This window comes from Pelophylax lessonae (genome assembly GCF_965119305.1).
Source record: "Pelophylax lessonae genome assembly, chromosome: 3".
NCBI classification, from domain to species: Eukaryota; Metazoa; Chordata; class Amphibia; order Anura; family Ranidae; genus Pelophylax; species Pelophylax lessonae.
The window spans coordinates 108,019,646-108,041,347 of NC_138770.1; the positions used below are offsets into that span (position 1 = coordinate 108,019,646).

At 43.8% G+C, this 21,702-nt stretch overlaps 1 protein-coding gene across 1 annotated transcript in view; it reads left to right on the plus strand.

Moving 5' to 3' along the window:
• CDC5L (cell division cycle 5 like) overlaps positions 1 to 16,470 on the plus strand; it is a 97,397-nt gene extending 80,927 nt beyond the window's left edge. The window contains exons 15-16 of the mRNA XM_082250031.1: positions 9,119 to 9,331; positions 16,195 to 16,470. Coding sequence (XP_082106157.1) covers positions 9,119 to 9,331; positions 16,195 to 16,299 — 318 coding nt within the window. The 3' untranslated portion in view covers positions 16,300 to 16,470. The remainder of the gene's footprint in view (positions 1 to 9,118; positions 9,332 to 16,194) is intronic.
• Positions 16,471 to 21,702: the final 5,232 nt, after the last annotated feature.

The following is a 21,702-nucleotide window of genomic DNA, read 5'->3' on the forward strand; positions in this document are numbered from 1 at the left end:
GCACGGATTAATGGCAATATATGGTATGCACATTGGCAATGGAAGTTAAGTTTACCCTCATCACTAAAACCTGAAGCACACAAGCACTTTATATATTATATTTTAAAAAAATATTTACAAAATGATATAGGATGTGAATTTTTTTTATGAATAGTGTTTATAAGAAATATGTATACACTTGTATAGAAAAACTGGTTTAAAAACACCCTAAAGCGCATTACAACCCCCTATACATTGCCTATTACAGCTGTTTTACTTAGTATCAGTTCCAGTATATGCAGCATTAGGGTGAACATTTACCTCCCTCTGTGTTAGCGCAAGAACCATACCCTTTAATAAATATTCCATGCCACATCCTATAAAACGTACGTATTGAGAACTAGAGAAAAAAATCATGGACTTTATAGGGACGTGTATAAAATTAACACATATTTTTTTTTAATGTAGATCAAATCATTTGTTAATTTTATACATATGTCCCTAAAAAGTCCATGATTTTTTTTCTAGTTCTCAATATGCAGCTAACTGATGACATTATTTCAGCCTAGGTAAAGCCACTTGCATGGAGATCTTGAACTGCTTTTGAATGTTAAAAAGCAAATTGTTATTGAGAAATGATACTTTTGCTGAATCTTGTGACACATCAGAAGTGCGTTTTATGTTTGTAAACTTACTGAAAGGTGAACTTTAAGTACCATGTAATGCTTTTTTTCTTTGCCCAGCGTGTTGGTGGAAATTTGGAGCATTCCGTCCATTGTTTCTGTTCTAGTCTGGGCAGGTGAACAGAAGCAGCAATCCATCTGCATGAATGTACAATCACAGCTGTGTCTCTCCTACCCCCGTCTTATGTGCGACCCATGCCTATTTCTGGCTGGTGAGACCTAAGACTCCAGGATCAGCAGCCAGTTCTGACACAATGGCTTTCCAAGCTGATCCTTGGAAGCATCTGGAAGGTATTGGAGTCCGGGTGTGATCCTGCATCTGGCAAGGGTTTCAGTGTTAGCAATTTATGAGAAGAGAAGCCTGGCACAGAACCCTGTGCTTTTCACGTGTATGAAGACAAAGGCCTGTTATCTTCCTCCTCACTCCTGCCTAGGGAGGTCTTCCAGTAAACAGGGTCCTCATGTCTCCTTGAAATAGCCTGAGCAGTGATAAATGTTCCTTCTGGGTGATGGTCTTTAAAGGGGCTTTCTGCTTACTTTGGACAACCATTTCAGTATGAGGTAACACTGCTTTTGCATTCGTAAAACCATGGGCAAAACTTTTTCTTTTTTATTCAGTTTGGATAGAGCAAAGAAGGATTTTCGCCATCTGTGTCCCATTAGGGAAATTAGGGAATCTCTTGGGGACCCCCGGGCCACCAGAACGAGTGTCCCCAATGGAAGATTCCTCCCCTATTACTTTTCTGGGAACAACCCAAAATCTGGGATTTTCTTTTACTTTCATTTTCAGTGATAATGCTAAACAGGAGAAATGGAGGGTAAATCTCCTAAATGGGGGCGAAGACCTCAATAAAAACTGACCAACGTTCTAATCCCCCTCCACTCTGTCTAAAACTAAAAACAATTCTGCCTCTAGTTCTACTTTAAGGCAGGCCAAACATTATGCTATTTCTCTTTTTTTTTTTTTTGTGACAGTTACCCACTTCCACACCTCTTAGGAGAGAATTAAGGACTTTTAGCCTAAACACCATATCCCCCCACCCCCCCGCCACCTTCAGGGACACAGAACACAGCCCAGGATGCTGCAGGACCAATCTGACAGCACAGTGGGGAGCCAGCTGTGAAACAGCAGGAAGTCACAGCGGCTCCCACATCCAAGATGGCGGTGGCGGGGAAACGAGGACTGATGAGCAATCAGTCTGGGTGAAGACAGCACTGGACTGCTGGGCTGGTGAGTGTTTCTTAAAAATTAAGAGCTACAGTATTTGTAGCTACTGACTGTTGTAAATATAGACTATATGCAAATTCCTCCAATCCAAATTGATCTCCGCAGCAACTTTGTTCTCTGAAGAGAGTTCAGGGTTGCAAGGAATCCCAAATCTGAATTCTTACAGCTCAGCCCAACTACATTGGCTAGATGGTTTCATGGCCCTTCACTGGATTCTCCCAATGACTTTTGTAACGATAGTGACAAATTCAGTAGTGGCTTTGGGGTTAGCAGCAGAGATGTGCTTTAAGCAATGCAAGTAATCTCGCCTAGATTCTACAGTAGGTGAGGGATTTAGCACACCAGTGTGCACACAAATCCTAACACCACATCAGGTCTCTGGAGCAATTGCTGTAATGTGTTGTTTGAGGGTCACATTATGGCAGTTATCCAATTGTTTGGTAACATCTAGCATTGACCAGTATGTTATTGGCCAGATCACCAGGGGGAAAAAAACCTAAAAAAAGAAAAATGAATGCAGCCACCACACCTAATGATTGGTAACTATAATATATTGCATTTTTTGTTTTGGGTTTATTACTGTTTAAAACCCTCTGCAATTCTTAAATGTACTGGTTTATGTCAAGCAGTGCAACATGACCCAGTACATTTTTCCCTTAGCCACCGTCATTTAGCATCTGGAGGAATGAGCAGGTGCGTGGAATTGTAGATCTGCGCTTCTTCACTGGTCTCTCGATTCGATCAAGATTATCATATCAACCGTTCGATTCAATTCCACGATGCATCACGATTACTGCCCATGGTTTTCATCAAAAACCCAATCGGTGCCCATCAGTACAGCAATATCAGCGCAGCCTCACCAGTGCCCCTTAAATGCAGCCTCACCAGTGCCCCTTAAATGCAGCCTCACCAGTGCCCCTTAAATGCAGCCTCACCAGTGCCCATTAAACGCAGCCTCACCAGTGCCCATTAAACGCAGCCTCACCAGTGCCCATTAAACGCAGCCTCACCAGTGCCCATCAAATGCAGCCTCACCAGTGCCTGGATCACACAGAGCAGCGATCTTCCACTGTGTCACGGAGCTTGGTTTTTGACTATCCCAGGGGCCGCCGTCAACAAAGTTCCGCCTCCTAGACCGGTTTCTTTGATCTCACACTGATTCAATTTCCTGGCATTGGATCAGTGTACCGTCTATCATAAAAGCCAGTCTAGGAGGCTGGACTTGTTACAGCGGTCGCCGAACATTTCAGATCCAAGCTGTTAAAACAGTGCGATATCACTTCTCTATCTGACATACACAAGGAGAGACGAAGGGAGGGGAGGACTCTGACGGGCACGCCGGGATGACATCATCGATGTAATCTCGATTCAGCCGTTCTCTGCATTGATGAGGAATCGTTTAAGGCTGATTCCCGATGCATCATGTATATGATTATTTTTAACTCCCCTAGTGAATTGCCACTGGGGCTATAAGCTTCTGTGGATGTACGGAGACTTGTCCACAGAGCTGAGCAGGAGAGCACTCGCAAAAGTGGCTTCAGGGCTGCTAAGTCCTTCTTTACAGGGCTTAGGCAACAGGAGGAATTGGATCATGGACAGGAGGGAGTGACCTGTGTGGTGGGGGGAGGGGTAGAGGGGGTTACAGGAACAGATCCCCTGTATGGCTCTCTCTGCAGCAGATGAAGGCTGACTTCATTTCATTTTCCTCCCACCAGCTTTCGGCTGCTGCAGGAGTAAATAACAGCAAATCTGTTCTAGCTATTGCCCCTTGCCATACTGATCACAGTAACCTCCTGTAGATAATCACCCCCCCCAGTTTGCCTCTCCGGCAGTGCTGGCAGCTTTGTTTCCTCTCCTTCCCGCCGGCTGCTGCAGGGTACGGGCGACCGCTTCAGGATGGAGAGCAGGTCAGGTAGGCTGTACGGGGCGCCATGATTTCTAACCGCAGCCCTGGGTGGCTTCATGGATCCTTGTAAGGGGATTGAGTCACTTGAAGACAAAAACCAAAGAGGGGGGAAATTTATATAGAGGATTTAAAAACAACCACCACATAAAAGGAAAAAAAAAACGATATGCAAACAAGGTACTAACACTTGGAGTGGGGCTTCTAAGAATGAAGGAACGTGTGCTTAATACTGAGTGGCCTATTGGGCAAGCTCAAACACTCACATGCAGAAAGTGGGGTAGTGACGTCATCCACCTGGTAAGCTCAGAGCTTATTGTGGACTCCTGCAGCGGTGATTCTGTTGCAGGGTGTGGTTTGGGGAATAGACATTACTGTAGGGTGGTCTGTTAGGTGACATGGTAACTCTTCCCTGAATGGGAAGGCATCAGTGTCTCTTTAAACTGTGCTCTGGCAGTTGGAAAGTAGACCACTCTGTGATTTTGGTGTCTTTCCCAACTTGTGTTACCTAAAGGATCCCTGGAAAACCTTTCTGGTCTTAGTGAGCTCTTACAAATAATTACTATATTATAGCTCATGTTACATAGATTGTGAGGTTGAAAAAAGGCATCAGTCCATCCAGTTCAACCTATGATGTGTGTGTGTGTTTGATGTTAACCGTACATTGTATACCCCTGAATGCTGTGGTCTTTAAGGTGCCCATCTAATAGTTTTTTTAAACTATCAATTCTCCCTGCTGATACGACTGCTTGTGGAAGAGAATTCCACATCCTTACTGCTCTGACAGTAAAGAAACCTTTACGTATTTTAAGGTTAAACCATTTTCCTCTAGTTGTAGTGAGTGGCCTCACGTCTTATTGTATTCCCTTTCTCTGAATAGTTTGTTCCCAATGCTAGAGTCATCACAAGTATAGTATTTGTACATTGATATCATATCTCCTCTCAAACGTCTCTTCTCCAGAGAGAATAAGTTCAGTGCTTGTAGTCTTTCCTCATAGCTGATGTCCTCCATTCTCCTAATTATTTTTGTTGCCCTTCTCTGGACTCTCTCCAGTACCAGCACATCCCTTCTGAGGACCGGTGCCCAGAACTGGACGGAATACTCCAGATGTGGCCGGACCAGAGTCTTGTAGACTGGGAGAATAATCTCTTTATTTCTGGAGGCAATCCTCTCTTTTTTTTTTTTTTTATACATGCCAGTATTTTGTTGGCTTTGCTTGCAGCGGCTTGGCATTGCATGCCACTGCCAAGCTTGTTGTCCACTAGTACCCCCAGGTCCTAGTACAGTTCCAGTACAGTACATTGCAGGTTAGTGGGAGGAATACTCCTTACATTTTGTGGTTATTGGGAAGAATCCCCCCCCCCTTTTTTTCTACAGATTTTACAGATCGTAATCACTGACAACGATGATCTTTTTATCTATCAGAGATGCAGAAGTTGCTCTCAAGGAACCCCGAACAATCCCTAGTAGGAACCCCCCAGGGTTCCACAGAGCCATGGTCGAGAGAAGCTTGCCTGGACCTTCTGTTTTTCTCCAGAAAGCAGGCCTTGTTCTGAAGATGACCCTCCAGGAATCGTTCTCCTGCTCATTTTAAAATAACAGTCAGTCTGAATTTGCATTCTATAAAACCATATATAGAGCAGTCACAAAGGGCCTTTATGTAATCCTGTGCACGTCTCAATGCATCTTTACTCCTAACATATTCAGATTGTATGGCAGTGAACTTTTGCCCTGTATTTCATTTGGCTCGGTGTTCTTGCTTGACAGTTGTTCGTTAGTCAGAATATCTGCAGACAACCAAACCTCATTTATTATGCTGGAGAAGTTGTGCAATTGTACTGTGAATGGGCTTCTGTGACGTGCAGCAGGACCACTGCTGTCTGCTGTTGTCTGATGATGTTTGACTGAACATTAGACTGAAACGTGTCAAGCTTGTGTCTGCATCCTAGCGCTGATTTCTGACTTACATGGGCAATGTTATATTTAAGGCGCTTTCTTTAACCCCTTATGATGCATGCCGTAAAAAAAAATATATATATATATATAAATATAAATTTATGACACCTGCCATAAAAAAAGACTATAGATATACAGTATCTCACATAAGTGAGTACACCGCTCACATTTTAGTAAATATTTTATTATATTCTTTTCATGTGACAACACTGAGAAAGAAATGACACTTTGCTACAATGTAAAGTAGTGAGTGTACAGCTTGTATGACAGTGTACATTTGCTGTCCCCTCAAAATAACTCCACACACAGCCATAAATGTCTAAACGGCTGGCAACAAAAGTGAGTAAACCCCTAAGTGAAAATGTCCAAATTGGGCCCAATTAGCCATTTTTCCTTCCCGGTGTCATGTGATTTGTTAGTGTTACAAGGTCTCAGGTGTGAAGGTGCAGTTATGTTAAATGTGGTGTTATCGCTCTCACTCTCTCATACTGACCACTTGAAGTTCGACCTGGCACCTCATAGCAAAGAACTCTGAGGACCTGAAAAACAGAATTGTTGCTCTACATAAAGATGGCCTAGGCTATAAGAAGATTGCCAAGACCCTGAAACTGAGCTGCAGCACGTGGCCAAGACCATATAGCGGTTTAACAGGACAGGTTCCACTCAGAACAGGCCTCGCCATGGTCGACCAAAGAGATTGAGTACACATGCTTAGCGTCCAATCCAGAGGTTGTCTTTGGGAAATACACGTATGAGTGCTGCCAGCATTGCGGCAGAGGTTGAAGGGGTGGGGGGGGTCAGCCTGTCAGTGCTCAGATCAAAGCCACACACTGCTTCAAATTGGTCTGCATGGCTGTCGTCCCAGAAGGAAGCCTCTTCTAAAGATAATGCACAAGAAAGCCGCAAACCGTTTTCTGAAATCAAGCAGACTAAGGACATGGATTGCTGGAACCATGTCCTGTGGTCTGATGAGACCAAGATAAACTTATTTGGTTTAGATGGTGTCATGCGCGTGTGGTGGCAACCAGGTGAGGCGTACAAAGACAAGTGTGTGTTGCCTATAGTCAAGCATGGTGGTGGGAGTGTCATGGTCTGGTGCTGCATGAGTGCTGCCAGCACTGGGGAGCTACAGTTCATTGAGGGAACCATAAATGCCAACATGTACTGTGACATACTAAAGCAAAGCCTGATCCCCTCCTTGTGGAGACTGGGCCGCAGAGCAGTATTCCAACATAACCCCAAACACACCTCCAAGATCACCACTGCCTTGCTAAAGGAGCTGAGGGTAAAGGTGATGAACTGGCCAAGCATGTCTCCAGACCTAAACCCTATTGAGCATCTGTGGGGCATCTTCAAACAGAAGGTGGAGGAGCGCAAGGTCTCTAACATCCACCAGCTCTGTGATGTCATCATGAAGGAGTGGAAGAGGACTGCAGTAGCAACCTGTGAAGCTCTGGTGAACTCCATGCCCAAGAGGGTTAAGGCAGTGCTGGAAAATAATGGTGATCACACAAAATATTGACACTTTGGGCACAATTTGGACATTTTCACTTTTGTTGCCTGCGGTTTAGACATTAATGGCTGTATGTTGGGTTATTTTGAGGGGACAGCAAATTTACACTGTTATACAAGCTGTACACTCACTACTTTACATTGTAGCAAAGTGTTGTCACAAGAAAAGATAAACTATTTACAAAAATGTGAGGGGTGTACTCATTTTTGTGAGAAACTACATTATATACTGTAAATACTTTTTTTTTTTTTTTTTTTTTTTTTTTTTTTGTACGCTTCCACAGCTGGAACTCCATTTTTTCCCAATCAGCCAGTGGTTTTCCCATCTACATAAACGAGGTGGATGGAAGAATCCTCCCCACTGAGCTATTGTATTCTGACAGCAGGGACTTATCCTCTGTCAGTGTGTGTTCGTATATGTATGTATGTATATGTGTGTGTATATAAATATATGAGAGTACTTTGTTCCTTGCACTTTAATTATATAAGTACTGCACATATTTAACGGTATTTCTGCACGTTAAAAGAGCGCAGCACCATCCATTACAATATATCATCTGTCATATTGTACTGATCAGCGCTTCAGATTTTGATTGAACAGAAATTTACCAACAGACTCATTCGAAAGGAGTTAATCATTAAATTGACCTCTTTCAAGCAGAAATGGCCAAATCAAAATTTTGTCGGTCCATTCTGAAGTGGCCAAACGTCGATCCTCCTGCTTCTAGCATTGGTACATTGATAGGTATAGTAACTTGTTTTTTTCAAACTTTTTTTTTTTTTTTTTAACATTACTTTAGTTACTTCCTGATTTCCAGGCCTGGACAAACCTTATATATCCTTGGAGTCTTTAGGAGGTTAGGCTTAGCTTTAAGCCTCCTGCTTGCATGACTGATGGATTCCAGAAAGTAAATGCTGCATGTACCATCTGCCCTTACTCAAGATGGCCACACATGAAAATGCTAGGTGGGGGGTGTGATTTCTCAGCAAAATAAAGCATGGAGACACGGATGGATGGGTTTGCTCTAAATAATAAAATTGAATGAAGTGTTATTTTTGGTTTGTGGTGCTCAGATGAAGTGTAGTTCTGCTTTAAGATCAGTGTTTAGCATCTCCAAACTAGAGCAGGAGGTTACTTCAAAGACTTCAACAAAGCTACTTGGAGCTTACTAAAATTTTTGCAGTAACTTTGTAGAAACATGCTGGACACATCGCTTGTTTACAAGCAGAATTGTGTATAGAATGATGAGTATTCTGGATGCCTCTAGAGATGCAATTTTATGTTTAATATATCGTAAACCTATTTTTATATTTCACCTTTTTTCATCCTTTGTTGCATCTCAGTGCGGCTGATCTCCTGCCGCCATTGTAGCCACGCCTTGTCCTCATGCATTCCTGATGAAGACGGCAGTGTCTCTGATGCCTTCCCATTCTGACAATTATGTCTGCTAAATGTGTTCTGAAAAGACCACTTGTGTGTCCATTGGAAGGAGATGTGACAAGGGAGGAACACAGTTGGGAGACAGGGACGAAACTTTTTAAAATGAAGTGTCTACAAAAGAAACTTCATGGCAGGATCATCTACTGCTATTGTAATGAAAGCTGTAGATTTCAAAAGATTGCTTATCACATTTGAATTTTCTTTGACATTTTAAAGCTTATGTAAGATTTTAGGGATTGGATTTATATCTAGTTTAAGTAATTATTTTGTAACGTTTTTAGTACCAAATCCACTATAGGATTTTTTTTTTCTTTTTAATTGTCCACCAGCCTTCCAGTTTCTGACGAGGAATTCTTGTTAATATTGATTTTCAAAAAGACTGTTGTATAAATGAACGGTTATTTTATCTTTTCAGATTAACAGGGCTCACATGACAGCAGAAGCAAAAAGAGCGGCCAAGATGGAGAAGAAACTAAAAATTTTACTTGGCGGTTATCAGTCTCGAGCCATGGGACTTATTAAACAGCTCAATGAGATCTGGGATCAGTACGAGCAAGCAAACCTGGAGTTTAAGACTTTTGAAGAGCTGAAGAGGCATGAGGATGTCGCCATCCCCAGGAGGATAGAGGTAAATGCAGGATTGTGTGTTTATGGAGTGCTGTTCTACCTAATGCTCGAATATAGAAGTGGACTTTATTCTATTCAAATTACCACAGATCATCACTGACCTGTTTTTTTATATCAATTTTTTTGTAAGCTGGTAAAAAAAAGAATGTCTGCTGTGTGCCCTTATGCTTGCTGATGGGCATTTGTCTATCTGATTACAGCTTAATCTTGGCTTTTATTAAACCCTTCAAGATAAATATAACTTTTTGCTTAGATGTAGAATCCAGCTGAATCGTGGTTATGCATGACGTCATTCCAGCCCCCCCCCCCCCCCCACAGAAGTATCAATATGGCGCTGGCGGTGTAATGTGTTTGTGCTCTTCCGCATCCTGCTGCTGACATAATGTGCCTGTAGGCTGTCTGCACCTGGCGTCGTTGCACCACAATTGGATGTTGTAGCACTGCAATAAGTCAGCATGAGGCCCCCCCCCCCCCCTACCCACGCTCCCTCCCAGCTCTGGATTTGTAGCTCTGCACACCTGTCACCTCTCCATTGAGCGGGCGTGGCGCCGCTGTGACACCCGTCTCTGTTGGAAGTGACACATCCCCCACCTGCTGCATCTATCCAGTCTGTGTGTACCGAGTGCCTATCACATTGGGGGCTGTACTCCTTTTTTCTGTTTAGTTTCTTCCTAAGGTTTCCCTATAATCTTTCCCCTCTGGAAACATCCACTAATCTGCAAGCAGTATACTTCTTGCTGATTGGAATGCCTTTTTCTTTTTTTTTTTTTTCTTTTTTATGCAGTGATCTTGATCTGTTGTGTATCCAAGTTGCTGCCAAAAGACTGATCAATGATTTGTTTAAGGGTGGTATTCGTTTTTCTTTAAAATAAAAAAAGATATAATACTTACCTCCTGACCATCTCCTGTAGTATGTCTGCAGTCTCTGACCATCTCCTGTAGTATGTCTGCAGTCTCTGACCATCCCCTGTAGTATGTCTGCAGTCTCTGACCATCCCCTCTAGTATGTCTGCAGTCTCTGACCATCCCCTCTAGTATGTCTGCAGTCTCTGACCATGCCCTGTAGTATGTCTGCAGTCTCTGACCATCCCCTCTAGTATGTCTGCAGTCTCTGACCATCCCCTCTAGTATGTCTGCAGTCTCTGACCATCCCCTGTAGTATGTCTGCAGTCTCTGACCATGCCCTGTAGTATGTCTGCAGTCTCTGACCATGCCCTGTAGTATGTCTGCAGTCTCTGACAATGCCCTGTAGTATGTCTGCGGTCTCTGACCATCTCCTGTAGTATGTCTGCGGTCTCCGACCATCTATTGTATCGTGTCTGCGGTCTCCGACCATCTCTTGTATCGTGTCTGCGGTCTCTGATTGTCTGCTGTAGTATATTTGGGGGAGCCTGGAGCTTCTCTTTAAGTTGTTGTCTGCTGTGTTCAGACTTTGCTACATGCAGGGAGTGTCATCTTCTTAAAAAAAAAAAAAGAATGGAGTTCTTCTGACTGCTTGACTTTTTTGATGAAAACAATGGGCAGTAATTGTCATTGCAGAAACGAATCAATGACAGGATATTAATAATCAAATTGATATCATGAGACCAGTGAATATGCGCCCCCCCTAATACACAAGCAGCTGCCCAGTGAAGTGGCACTTCCCATTTGCAGGGTTCTCATAGGTCCTAAAAATACCTGTGGCGGCACTATGACAGGTCAGTGGTGAATGACAAGTTTTCACTCCCAGAAAAGCTTTCCCTTAGACGGGACAGTTAACTGTCCCCTACTCCATGCTCAGGATAAAATGACAGTGCGATCTGCTAAGTAAAAAGTGAAACCCCAAAATGAAAAACCCAATTCCTCTGCTGCAAATAAAAACCCTAAAATACTAGGACACAACCCTAAAATAGATTAGAATTGATCGCAGCACTTGGCCATAAATAATCAAACAGTCATAAAATGCCAACGTATTAATTTACATGAAAAATAAACAAGTTCATATAAATATATGAATAAAAGAAATGTGATAGCGCTGCTCCACAACAACGTACATAAAAAAAGCAAGTTTGCAGTTGTGTATACACATTAAATCAAAGTGCTAGAAAAAGACATCCGTAAAAAAATAAATTCAATGGTGATTCTCCTTTAACTTGTGCAAAAATACAAAGTCTTGAATGCAATGGTGTGCTTCCCAAATTAACACATGGTGTAAATCCACTCCGTTATTTTGTTCTCCATTCACCAGGTGCAGTGCATGCTCACCTCAATCTTGGGTTCCCTTCCTTCCTGCAGGCACCCCCCTTTGCCAAGTCCCTCATCCTGCCCCACCCCCCCATGGGGCTATTTGGGTGGTCTGGCCACTTTCCTGGGATGGGAGCAGGGTGCTAACTAGCGATGGGGGGCTGTGCGCCCCTGGCGACCGGACAATTGATTGGGGGGGGGGGTGTTATACTTGGTGGGGGTTCCTGCCAGGGCCCCCTGTCCTACCTGAATCTGTCCTTGAGGCCTGGTCTTCCTCCTGGGTCCCTGTAAGCTTTGTGGTGCTGCTATTTTGTTGTAGCCTGTGTTTCTACGGCACTAGTGTCCATGTTTGTGTAGTCCGGCAGCCATTTTCTTGTGGTTTGCCATTGGAAATAGCGGCGGCCATGACAGCAGAGCCCTGGGGGCGGAGATTTTGGCGGTAGGAGCCCCTCCTCATCCCCAAGCGCTTTACTAGGTATTACTCCTATGAGGAGTCCCTTCTTAGGAAGTGGACTGTGCCACCAGTGGTGGGCCCTTCGGTTTCCAGAATAAACAAGGCAACCATGATTCTGGTTGAAAAGTCCCTAGGTCTTTAAGGATCTGACTGACCGGAAGGCGGAGGCTGTGGCCCGCAGTATGTACACTCTGGCTGGTTTGGCAATGAGGCCTGTATTCACCATTACCCTAGTGTTGCAAGCTCTGACCGAGTGGGCTAAGCTTCTACTCCATGACCTGGAGGGGGAACAGCTCCCCCCTGCCTTTGCCGAGCTGGCGAACCAGCTGGTCCACGGGTTGCAGTTTATCTGTGATGCCTCTTTGGCTGCGGCTCCCCTGATGGTTCGCCTCTCTGTTTTGGCAGTGGTCCTTCAGCGTGTTTTTTGGTTCAAGTGCTGGTCTGCGGACCAAGAAATAGCTTAAATTGAAGCTGTCTGACAAAGTGAAGCACGCTAAAAGACCTAAAGAAAGCAACACATCATGCAGCGAGTCTGGAAAGAGTTACAAAGCCATTTCTAATGGGACTCCAGCGAACCATGGTGAGAGCCTTTATTAACAAATGGAGGAAACTTGGAACGCTGGTGATTCTTCCCAGTAGTAGCTAGCCTACCATAACAACTCCAGGAGCACAAATACAACTCATCCAGGAGGTCATAAAAGAACCCAGAACAATATCTAAAGAAACATTCCCATAGACACACTCCTAAACCTTGTGGACAGTCTTCCCAGAAGATTTAAAGCTGTTATAGCTGCAAAGGGTGGGCCAACTCAATATTGAACCCTACTGACTACGGTAAGACTAGGAGGCCATTAAAGTTCATGTGCGTGTAAAGGCAGGCGTCTCAGTACTTCTGACAATATTGTGTGTGTGAAAATTTTCACTTAGGGGTGTACTCACTTTTGTTGCCAGCGGTTTAGACCTTAATGGCTGTGTGTTGAGTTATTTTGAGAGGACAGCAAACTTACCGTATATACTCGAGTATAAGCCGAGTTTTTCAGCACATTTTTTTGTGCTGAAAACGTCCCCCTCGGCTTATACTCGAGTCAAGGAAAAAAAAAAAGTTTCCTGTCCGCTCCGACGGGTTTAAGGTTTAAAAATGGCGCCGCCCGTCGCATACATGTCACCGCGCACGCGCCGCCACCGCTCGTGTAATTTCGGCTATTCCCGGCGCCGCTCGGGAGAGGCCGGGAATAGCCGAAAGTATACGAGCGGCGGCGGCGCGTGCGCAATGACGTGTCGGCGCCGGGCGGCGCCATTTTTAAAATGAAGGTGCCTCTGGAATAGGTAAGTGAAACAGCTTCACTACCTGCCATTATGCAGGGCTGCGGGCACACTACAAGGGATGCAGTGCTGCGGGCATGGTCCACATGTACCATGCCCACAGCACTGCATCTCCTGTAGTATGCCCACAACCCCGGATCCTCCTGCACCATGCCAGTACCCTGCATTCTCCTGTACCATGCCAGTACCCTGCATTCTCCTGTACCATGCCAGTACCCTGCATTCTCCTGCACCATGCCAGTACCCTGCATTCTCCTATACCATGCCAGTACCCTGCATTCTCCTGCACCATGCCAGTACCCTGCATTCTCCTGCACCATGCCAGTCACCCTGCATTCTCCTGCACCATGCCAGTCACCCTGCATTCTCCTGCACCATGCCAGTCACCCTGCATTCTCCTGCACCATGCCAGTCACCCTGCATTCTCCTGCACCATGCCAGTCACCCTGCATTCTCCTGTACCATGCCCGCCGCCCTGCATTCTCACCCTAGGCTTATACTCGAGTCAATGATTTTTCCCATCTTTTTGTGGTAAAAGTAGGTGTCTCGGCTTATACTTGGGTCGGCTTATACTCGAGTATATACGGTACACTGTTATACAAGCTGTACACTCACTACTTGTGTCATTTCTTCAGTGTTGTCACATGAAAAGATAGAATAAAATATTTACAAAAATGTGAGGGGTGTACTCACTTGAGATTGTGTGTGTGTGTGTGTGTGTGTGTAATATATATATATATATATATATATATATATATATATATATATATATATGTATGTATGTATATAATGTGTGTATATATATCTCAAAAAAGGAACACACTTTAATCAGAGTATAGCATTAAGTAAATTAAAATCCTGGGATAACTATCTGGTCATTTAAGTAGCAGAGGGGGTTATTAGTTTCAGCTGGTTTGTTGTTAGTAAAATTAAGAACAGGGGCACTAGATGGGCAACGATGAGACAACCAAACAGGAATGGTTTTACAGGTGGAGCCCACTGAAATTATTTTTCCCTACTCTTTTCTGACTGTTTTTCACTAGTTTTACATTTTGGCTTGGGTCAGTGTCACCACTGGTAGCATGAGGTGGTACCTGGACATGGGCAGTCCAACTCCTCCAGGATGGCACTTCAATATGTACCATTGCCAGAAGGTTTGCTGTGTCTCCTAGCAGTCTCAAGTGTATCGAGGAGATTCCAGGAGACAGGCAGTTACTCTAGGAGAGCTGGACAGGCCCGTAGAAGGTCCGTAACCTATCAGCAGGACTGGTTTCTGCTCTTTTGTGCATGGAGAAACAGGATGAGCACTGCCAGAGTCCTACAAAATGATCTCCAGCAGGCCGCTGGTGTGAATGTCTGACCAAACAATCAGAAACAGACTTCATGAAGGTGGCCTGAGGGCCCACCATCCTCTAGTGGGCCCTGTGCTCACTGTCCAGCACCGTGGCGCTGGATTGGCATTTGACATTGAACACCAGAATTGGCAGGTCCGCCACTGGCGCCCTGTGCTTTTCACAGATGAGAGCAGGTTCACCCTGTGCACATGTGACAGACGTGAAAGGGTCTGAAGAAGCCGTGGAGAACATTATGCTGCCTGTAACATTGCATGACCGGTTTGGTGGTTGGCCACTGATGGTCTGGAAGGGCAATATCCATGGAGGGAGGCACTGACCTCTACAGGCTAGACAAGGGCAGCCTGACTGCCAATAGGTATTGGGATGAAATCTTTGGACACATTGTCAAACCCTACACTGGTGCAGTGGGTTCTGGGTTCCTCCTCGTGCGCGACAATGCCCGGCCTTATGTGGTGAGAGTATGCAGCCAGTTCCTGGAGGATGAAGGAATTGCCCTTACGCTCTCCTGACTTAAATCCAATAGAACACCACTAGGACATTGTTTTGGTCCATCTGACGCCACCAGGTTGCACCTCAGTCTGTTCAGGAGCTCATTGATGCCTGGTCCAGATCTGGGAGGAAATACCCCAGGACACCATCTCTTGTCTCATTAGGAGCATGCCCTGGCGTTGACAGGCATGCATACAAACAGGTGGGGGGCCATACAAACTACTGAGTACCATTTTGACAAGTTGCTGCAATGAAATTTTAGCAAAATGGACTAGCCTGCTGCATCATTTTTTCACTTTAGTTTTTGGGGTGTCTTTGAATTCAGCCCTCTGTAGGTTGATCATTTTCATTTCCAATAAACTTATGTGGCATCCTTTCATTCCTAACACATTACCCAGTCCATATCAGTATAGATATCCAGCATGATATTGCTCCCCATTGAGATCTGATGTGTTTTCAAAGTGTTCTTTTAATTTTTTTGAGCAGTGTATATAAATATTTTATGTGAGCAGATAGGTTCTTTATAACAGAAGTGACATGCTACAGTATTAACTTTCTCCAATGAAACAACCTTACCAGCCTCTTAATAACCTTCTTTAGAATGTGAACTTACTGTAAATGCACATTCACAGCTTAAGGGTACATTATTTCCTCGGTGTCAGGATGAATGAACTCCTGCATGGGAGTTGCATCATCCCACACTGGTCAATCAAGATGGCTGAAGAACTGGAAGCCGTGAAGAAGATTACAGCAAGGGATCTAATGAGCATCAGATCGCTGGAGTAGAGATGAGTGTTTGCGGACTTCAGCTTTAATGAAACTTGCTGATTTTAAAAATAGTGAAAATTGCTTTTGAAATTACAGCAATTTTGTTAAAGCTTCTATGAGATTTTAATTTAGATTTTCATCTATGTTATTAGTGCAAGTGTTTGTTGCAGAAGGGTACAAATTGTGTTACTATGTTCTACTTGAATTGAGTTTAAAATTAATGTTCATCTTTTTTTTTTTATTTCTTTCTAGTTTTTGAAAGAAGATGTTCAGCGGCAAGAGGAAAGAGAAAGGGAACTTCAGCAGAGATTTGCAGAACTTCTGCTTGAGAAAGAAGGCTCTGTATCCAAATACTAGCTGCATAAGGTTTAGCCAGACATTGGCCCTTTTTTGCATGTACAGCTCTTGCTACCTGTGATCAGTGAAGACCTAAACCACATCCCACTGCTACAGTGTTTGTCTGCTGTGTCCTGAAGACTGTTCTGTATCGTGTGGGGAGCCGTGCTTAGCCCATAAAAGCCTAAACCCGTTTTATTTGCCGTAATCTGATCAGACCTATCTGGCTTAAAGACTGTCCCTGAGATGAATAAAGCAGAGAACATTTTATTTTGTTCAGAATCCCTTTCATTTCATCAGCTCATTAACAGATGGGCTGCAGTCAAGTGATACTTTCCATCTCAGTGTCACTCACACAGTTTTACTAGCTGAATATCTGGGTTTTTTTTTTTTTACTCATTTTGAAGATAATCTATAATTCCATAATTCATTTCCAAACGTTTGTGGTGGCAGCGTTGGATCGTCCTTTAATCCTAGAGGTTTTATTTGCCTGCTGGTTATTGATGTATAATAAATATTAATGTAAAATAAATAAAGTAAATGCAGTTTGAGTTTATATTTTTATAACATTTTTGTTTATCTGGGCTTATGAAAGATTCTGAAAGGACCTTTGGTTGTATAGCTACCGATCACATTTTCTTTCTCATCCATTAACCACTTACCGCAAAGTGACGTAGGGGTACGTCGACAGACTTTGTGGTGTTATACCGGGGTGATGCTTCTAGCTAGAGGCACCATCCCGGTACTGTGGTTTAGAGCCGTCGGTCGGCTTTCCGTCGGTAACGACCAATGCGGCTCGGGAGCCGCTCGATTGTTACCCGGGTGAGCGGGAGGGGATGTCTCTCCCCCCCCCTCCCGCCGCCTTCCGCGGCTTTGCCCGGGTCTCCCGTCCCACCGGGAGACCCGAGCAACCAGCTGGCGCATCCGCCGGCTGGATGGAGTCCCGATCTAAGGCGGAAGCAGCTTTGATCGGGTCTCCGATGACGTAACCCGGAGGCGGCGTCCATGACGTCACGTCCGGGTTACTCTGCTGCAAAAGGCAGCAGATTTAGAAAAAGACTGTATTCAAAAATGCCGTTTTCTGCGTTTGGAATACATGGAAGTGTAGTGGAGGGGTCTGGGGTCTTTTAAACCCTCGATCCCTCCATAAAGAGTACCTGTCACTGCATATTGGTGTCACAAGGGATGTTTACATTGCTTGTGACAGCAATAAAAGTGATCAGATTTTTTATTTATTTTTTTTTAAAACCTGTGATAAAGTTAAAAAAAAATAAATGTGGAAAAAAAAAAAATTTAGCCGCCCCCGTTGGCTCGCGCACAAAAGAAAACGTATACGGAAATCGAGCCGCAGATGAAATCGCTGTTCAAACCACACATGTGAGGTATCGCCGTGATCGCCAGAGCATGAGCAATAGTTAAAAAATTAAAGCTTCGCCTATTGAGATTTCTATTGACCGTAGTTTGTCGCCATTCCACGGGTGTGCGCAATTTTAAACCGTAACATGTTGGGTATCTATTTACTCGGCGTAACATCATCTTTCACAATATACAAAAAATGGGCTAACTTTACTGTTTAGTTTTTTTAAAATGCAGTGAAATGTGATTTTTCGTAATTTTTCCAAAAAAATGGCGTTTTAAAGACCGCTTCGCAAATACCGCATGACAAAAAATATTGCAATGTCCGCCATTTTATTCTCCAGAGTCTTTGCTAAAAAAATAAATATAATGTTTGGGGGGTTCTAAGTAGTTTTCTAGGAAAAAATACTGATTTTAACTAAGTGTCAGATATAGGCCTGGGGCTTAAGTGGTTAAGGGATACAGGAACTCAGATACAATTGGAAGCAGAGTGGCTAAGTGGTTAGCACTTCTGCCTAGCACCACTTGGCTCGCTGGTTCGAACCCCAACCATGGCACTACCTGCCTGGAGTTTGCATGTTCTCCCTGTGCCTTCATGAGTTTTCTCCAGGTACTTCGGTCTCCTCGCACACTCCAAAGACATGCTGATTGGTTCCTGTCTAAATTGGCCCTAGTATGTGTACAGGTCCTTTTCAAAAAATTTGCATATTGTGATAAAGTTCATTATTTTCTGTAATGTACTGATAAACATTAGACTTTCATATATTTTAGATTCATTAAACACAACTGAAGTAGTGCAAGCCTTTTATTGTTTTAATATTGATGATTTTGGCATACAGCTCATGAAAACCCAAAATTCCTATCTCAAAAAATTAGCATATCATGAAAAGGTTCTCTAAACGAGCTATTAACCTAATCATCTGAATCAACTAATTAACTCTAAACACCTGCAAAAGATTCCTGAGGCTTTTAAAAACTCCAAGCCTGGTTCATTACTCAAAACCGCAATCATGGGTAAGACTGCCGACCTGACTGCTGTCCAGAAGGCCATCATTGACACCCTCAAGCAAGAGGGTAAGACACAGAAAGAAATTTCTGAACGAATAGGCTGTTCCCAGAGTGCTGTATCAAGGCACCTCAGTGGGAAGTCTGTGGGAAGGAAAAAGTGTGGCAGAAAACGCTGCTAAAACGAGAAGAGGTGACCGAACCCTGAGGAAGATTGCGGAGAAGGACCAATTCCAGACCTTGGGGGACCTGGGGAAGCAGTGGACTGAGTCTGGAGTACAAACATCTAGAGCCTCCATGTACAGGCGTGTGCAGGAAATGGGCTACAGGTGCCGCATTCCCCAGGTCAAGCCACTTTTGAAGCAGAAACAGCGGCAGAAGCGCCTGACCTGGGCTACAGAGAAGCAGCACTGGACTGTTGCTCAGTGGTCCAAAGTACTTTTTTCGGATGAAAGCAAATTTTGCATGTCATTCGGAAATCAAGGTGCCAGAGTCTGGAGGAAGACTGGGGAGAGGGAAATGCCTGAAGTCCAGTGTCAAGTACCCACAGTCCGTGATGGTCTGGGGTGCCATGTTAGCTGCTGGTGTTGGTCCACTGTGTTTTATCAAGGGCAGGGTCAATGCCGCTAGCTATCAGGAGATTTTGGAGCACTTCATGCTTCCATCTGCTGATAAGCTTTATGGAGATGAAGATTTCATTTTTCAGCACGACCTGGCACCTGCTCACAGTGCCAAAACCACTGGTAAATGGTTTACTGACCATGGTATTACTGTGCTCAATTGGCCTGCCAACTCTCCTGACCTGAACCCCATAGAGCATCTGTGGGATGTTGTGAAGAGAAAGTTGACAGACGCAAGACCCAACACTCTGGATGAGCTCAAGGCCGCTATCGAAGCATCCTGGGCCTCCATAACACCTCAGCAGTGCCACAGGCTGATTGCCTCCATGCCACGCCGCATTGAAGCAGTCATTTCTGCAAAAGGATTCCCGACCAAGTATTGAGTGCATAACTGAACATAATTTTTTGAAGGTTGACTTTTTTGTATTAAAAACACTTTTCTTTTATTGGTCGGATGAAATATGCTAATTTTTTGAGATAGGAATTTTGGGTTTTCATGAGCTGTATGCCAAAATCATCAATATTAAAACAATAAAAGGCTTGCACTACTTCAGTTGTGTAATGAATCTAAAATATATGAAAGTCTAATGTTTATCAGTACATTACAGAAAATAATGAACTTTATCACAATATGCTAATTTTTTGAAAAGGACCTGTATGTATGAATGTGAGTTAGGGACCTTTAGATTGTAAGCTCCTTGAGGGCAGCGACTGATGTGAATGTACACTATATTTTAAGCGCTGCGTAAATGGACAGCTCTACATAAGTAGAAGTTTAATTCCCCATAGGCAGCAGTATAGCCCAAACAGGAAAATTGCAAGCCAGCCCCCCATATACAGTCATCGCCAAAAATATTGGCACCCCTGCATTTCTGTCAGATGATGCACCACTTCGCCTAAAAAATTGCTGCAATTACAAATGTTTAGGCATCCTCACGTTTATTTCTTTTGTTTGTATTGGTATGACACACAAAAGTGGAGAAACAAAAAGCCAAATCTGACAAATTCCACGCAAAACTCCAAAAATGGAATAGAGAAAATTATTGGCACCCTCAATTTAATATCAATCAGTGTAGATGAAGCACCATGCCACACTTGCAAAGCTCTTCTTGGAACTCTGGTCTGATCCTACTGCCTGCCCACATTGACCTGGTTACCCCTGGCTACCTGACACCATCAGCATGGGTTGGGTTTGTGAGTATCTGAAGTCATGCTCTCATTTTGAACCTAATTTCATTACCACTTTGCGGCCACAAGATATCCTCAGATAGGCACAGAGGGGGCACTCCCACTACTACAGGCACCAGCCCATATTTCCCTGGTAGTTTTTGGTGGTCTCCAGCCTCTGACCTTTTAGAAATCATACAGCTACAAAGACCTTTCCACTACAGCTGCTATTTGAGGTAATTTTCTATGCTGATTGGAAACACCCTAAAGGCTCCTGTGCTCCACCTAATAGTAATTTAGAGCTGTTCCCTGTTGATGGAGAGTTTTTTTTTTTAAACGGTGGTCTTATTTCCCACGGTTGATCCAACAGCGACCCACCTTAAAACGAGCACTACTGACAGGTGTAAAGCATGCTTATCTATTCGACATACAAGCAGCTAGAATCCCTTCTTAAAGTGTTACTAAACCCACAACAGTAAAATCAGTGTGTATATTCAGTAAAGCATTCTTGTTGTACTCACTGTGGAGCCTATGGGGTTAATCCTCTGCATTGTGTAAAAAGGCTGTTCAATCCGGTGTCCTCTGATCATCTCCTCCTTCCACTGACTCCAATATAAATCCTGATATTTATAGAGTCAGGGGACAGGCTGCACATGCTCAGTTAGGTGTGTGTTGCTAGATATTGTTTTTTTTTTTTTCTTTGTAGAGTGCATGTGATCAGCACAGGGCCAATAAGCACTGTCCAGATGGAGGGTTTACAATCACTTTAAGTCTAGTTTGACTAATGCCCATGTTAACCCTCAGAAGTTGCATGAAAGTTGTACCTGAATGTTTTACAATGCAACTTGTGTGCAACAGTTGTCCATTATCACTGGTCATAGCCAAAGTCATATGCAAGTTGCACCCATCCAAAGTTGCACTCCAAAGTCGGCCCAACTTTGCAGTTGTACAAGTGTGAATGGAGCCTTAAGGGCCATACACACTATCAGATTATCTGAAGACTTTTGTCTGCAGACTTACCAAAACCATATAATATGAGGTCAAACCTAAACACTTTCAATTTGTATGCAATCCGGCAGGCCCTTGCACTACATAGAAAAGGTAAATCTGAAGGAAAAAGTCTTCAGATAATCTGATAGTGTGTATGGCCCTTAAGGCTCCATTCACACTTGTACAACTGCAAAGTTGGGCCGACTTTGGAGTGCAACTTTGGATGGGTGCAACTTGCATATGACTTTGGCTATGACCAGTGATAATGGACAACTGTTGCACACAA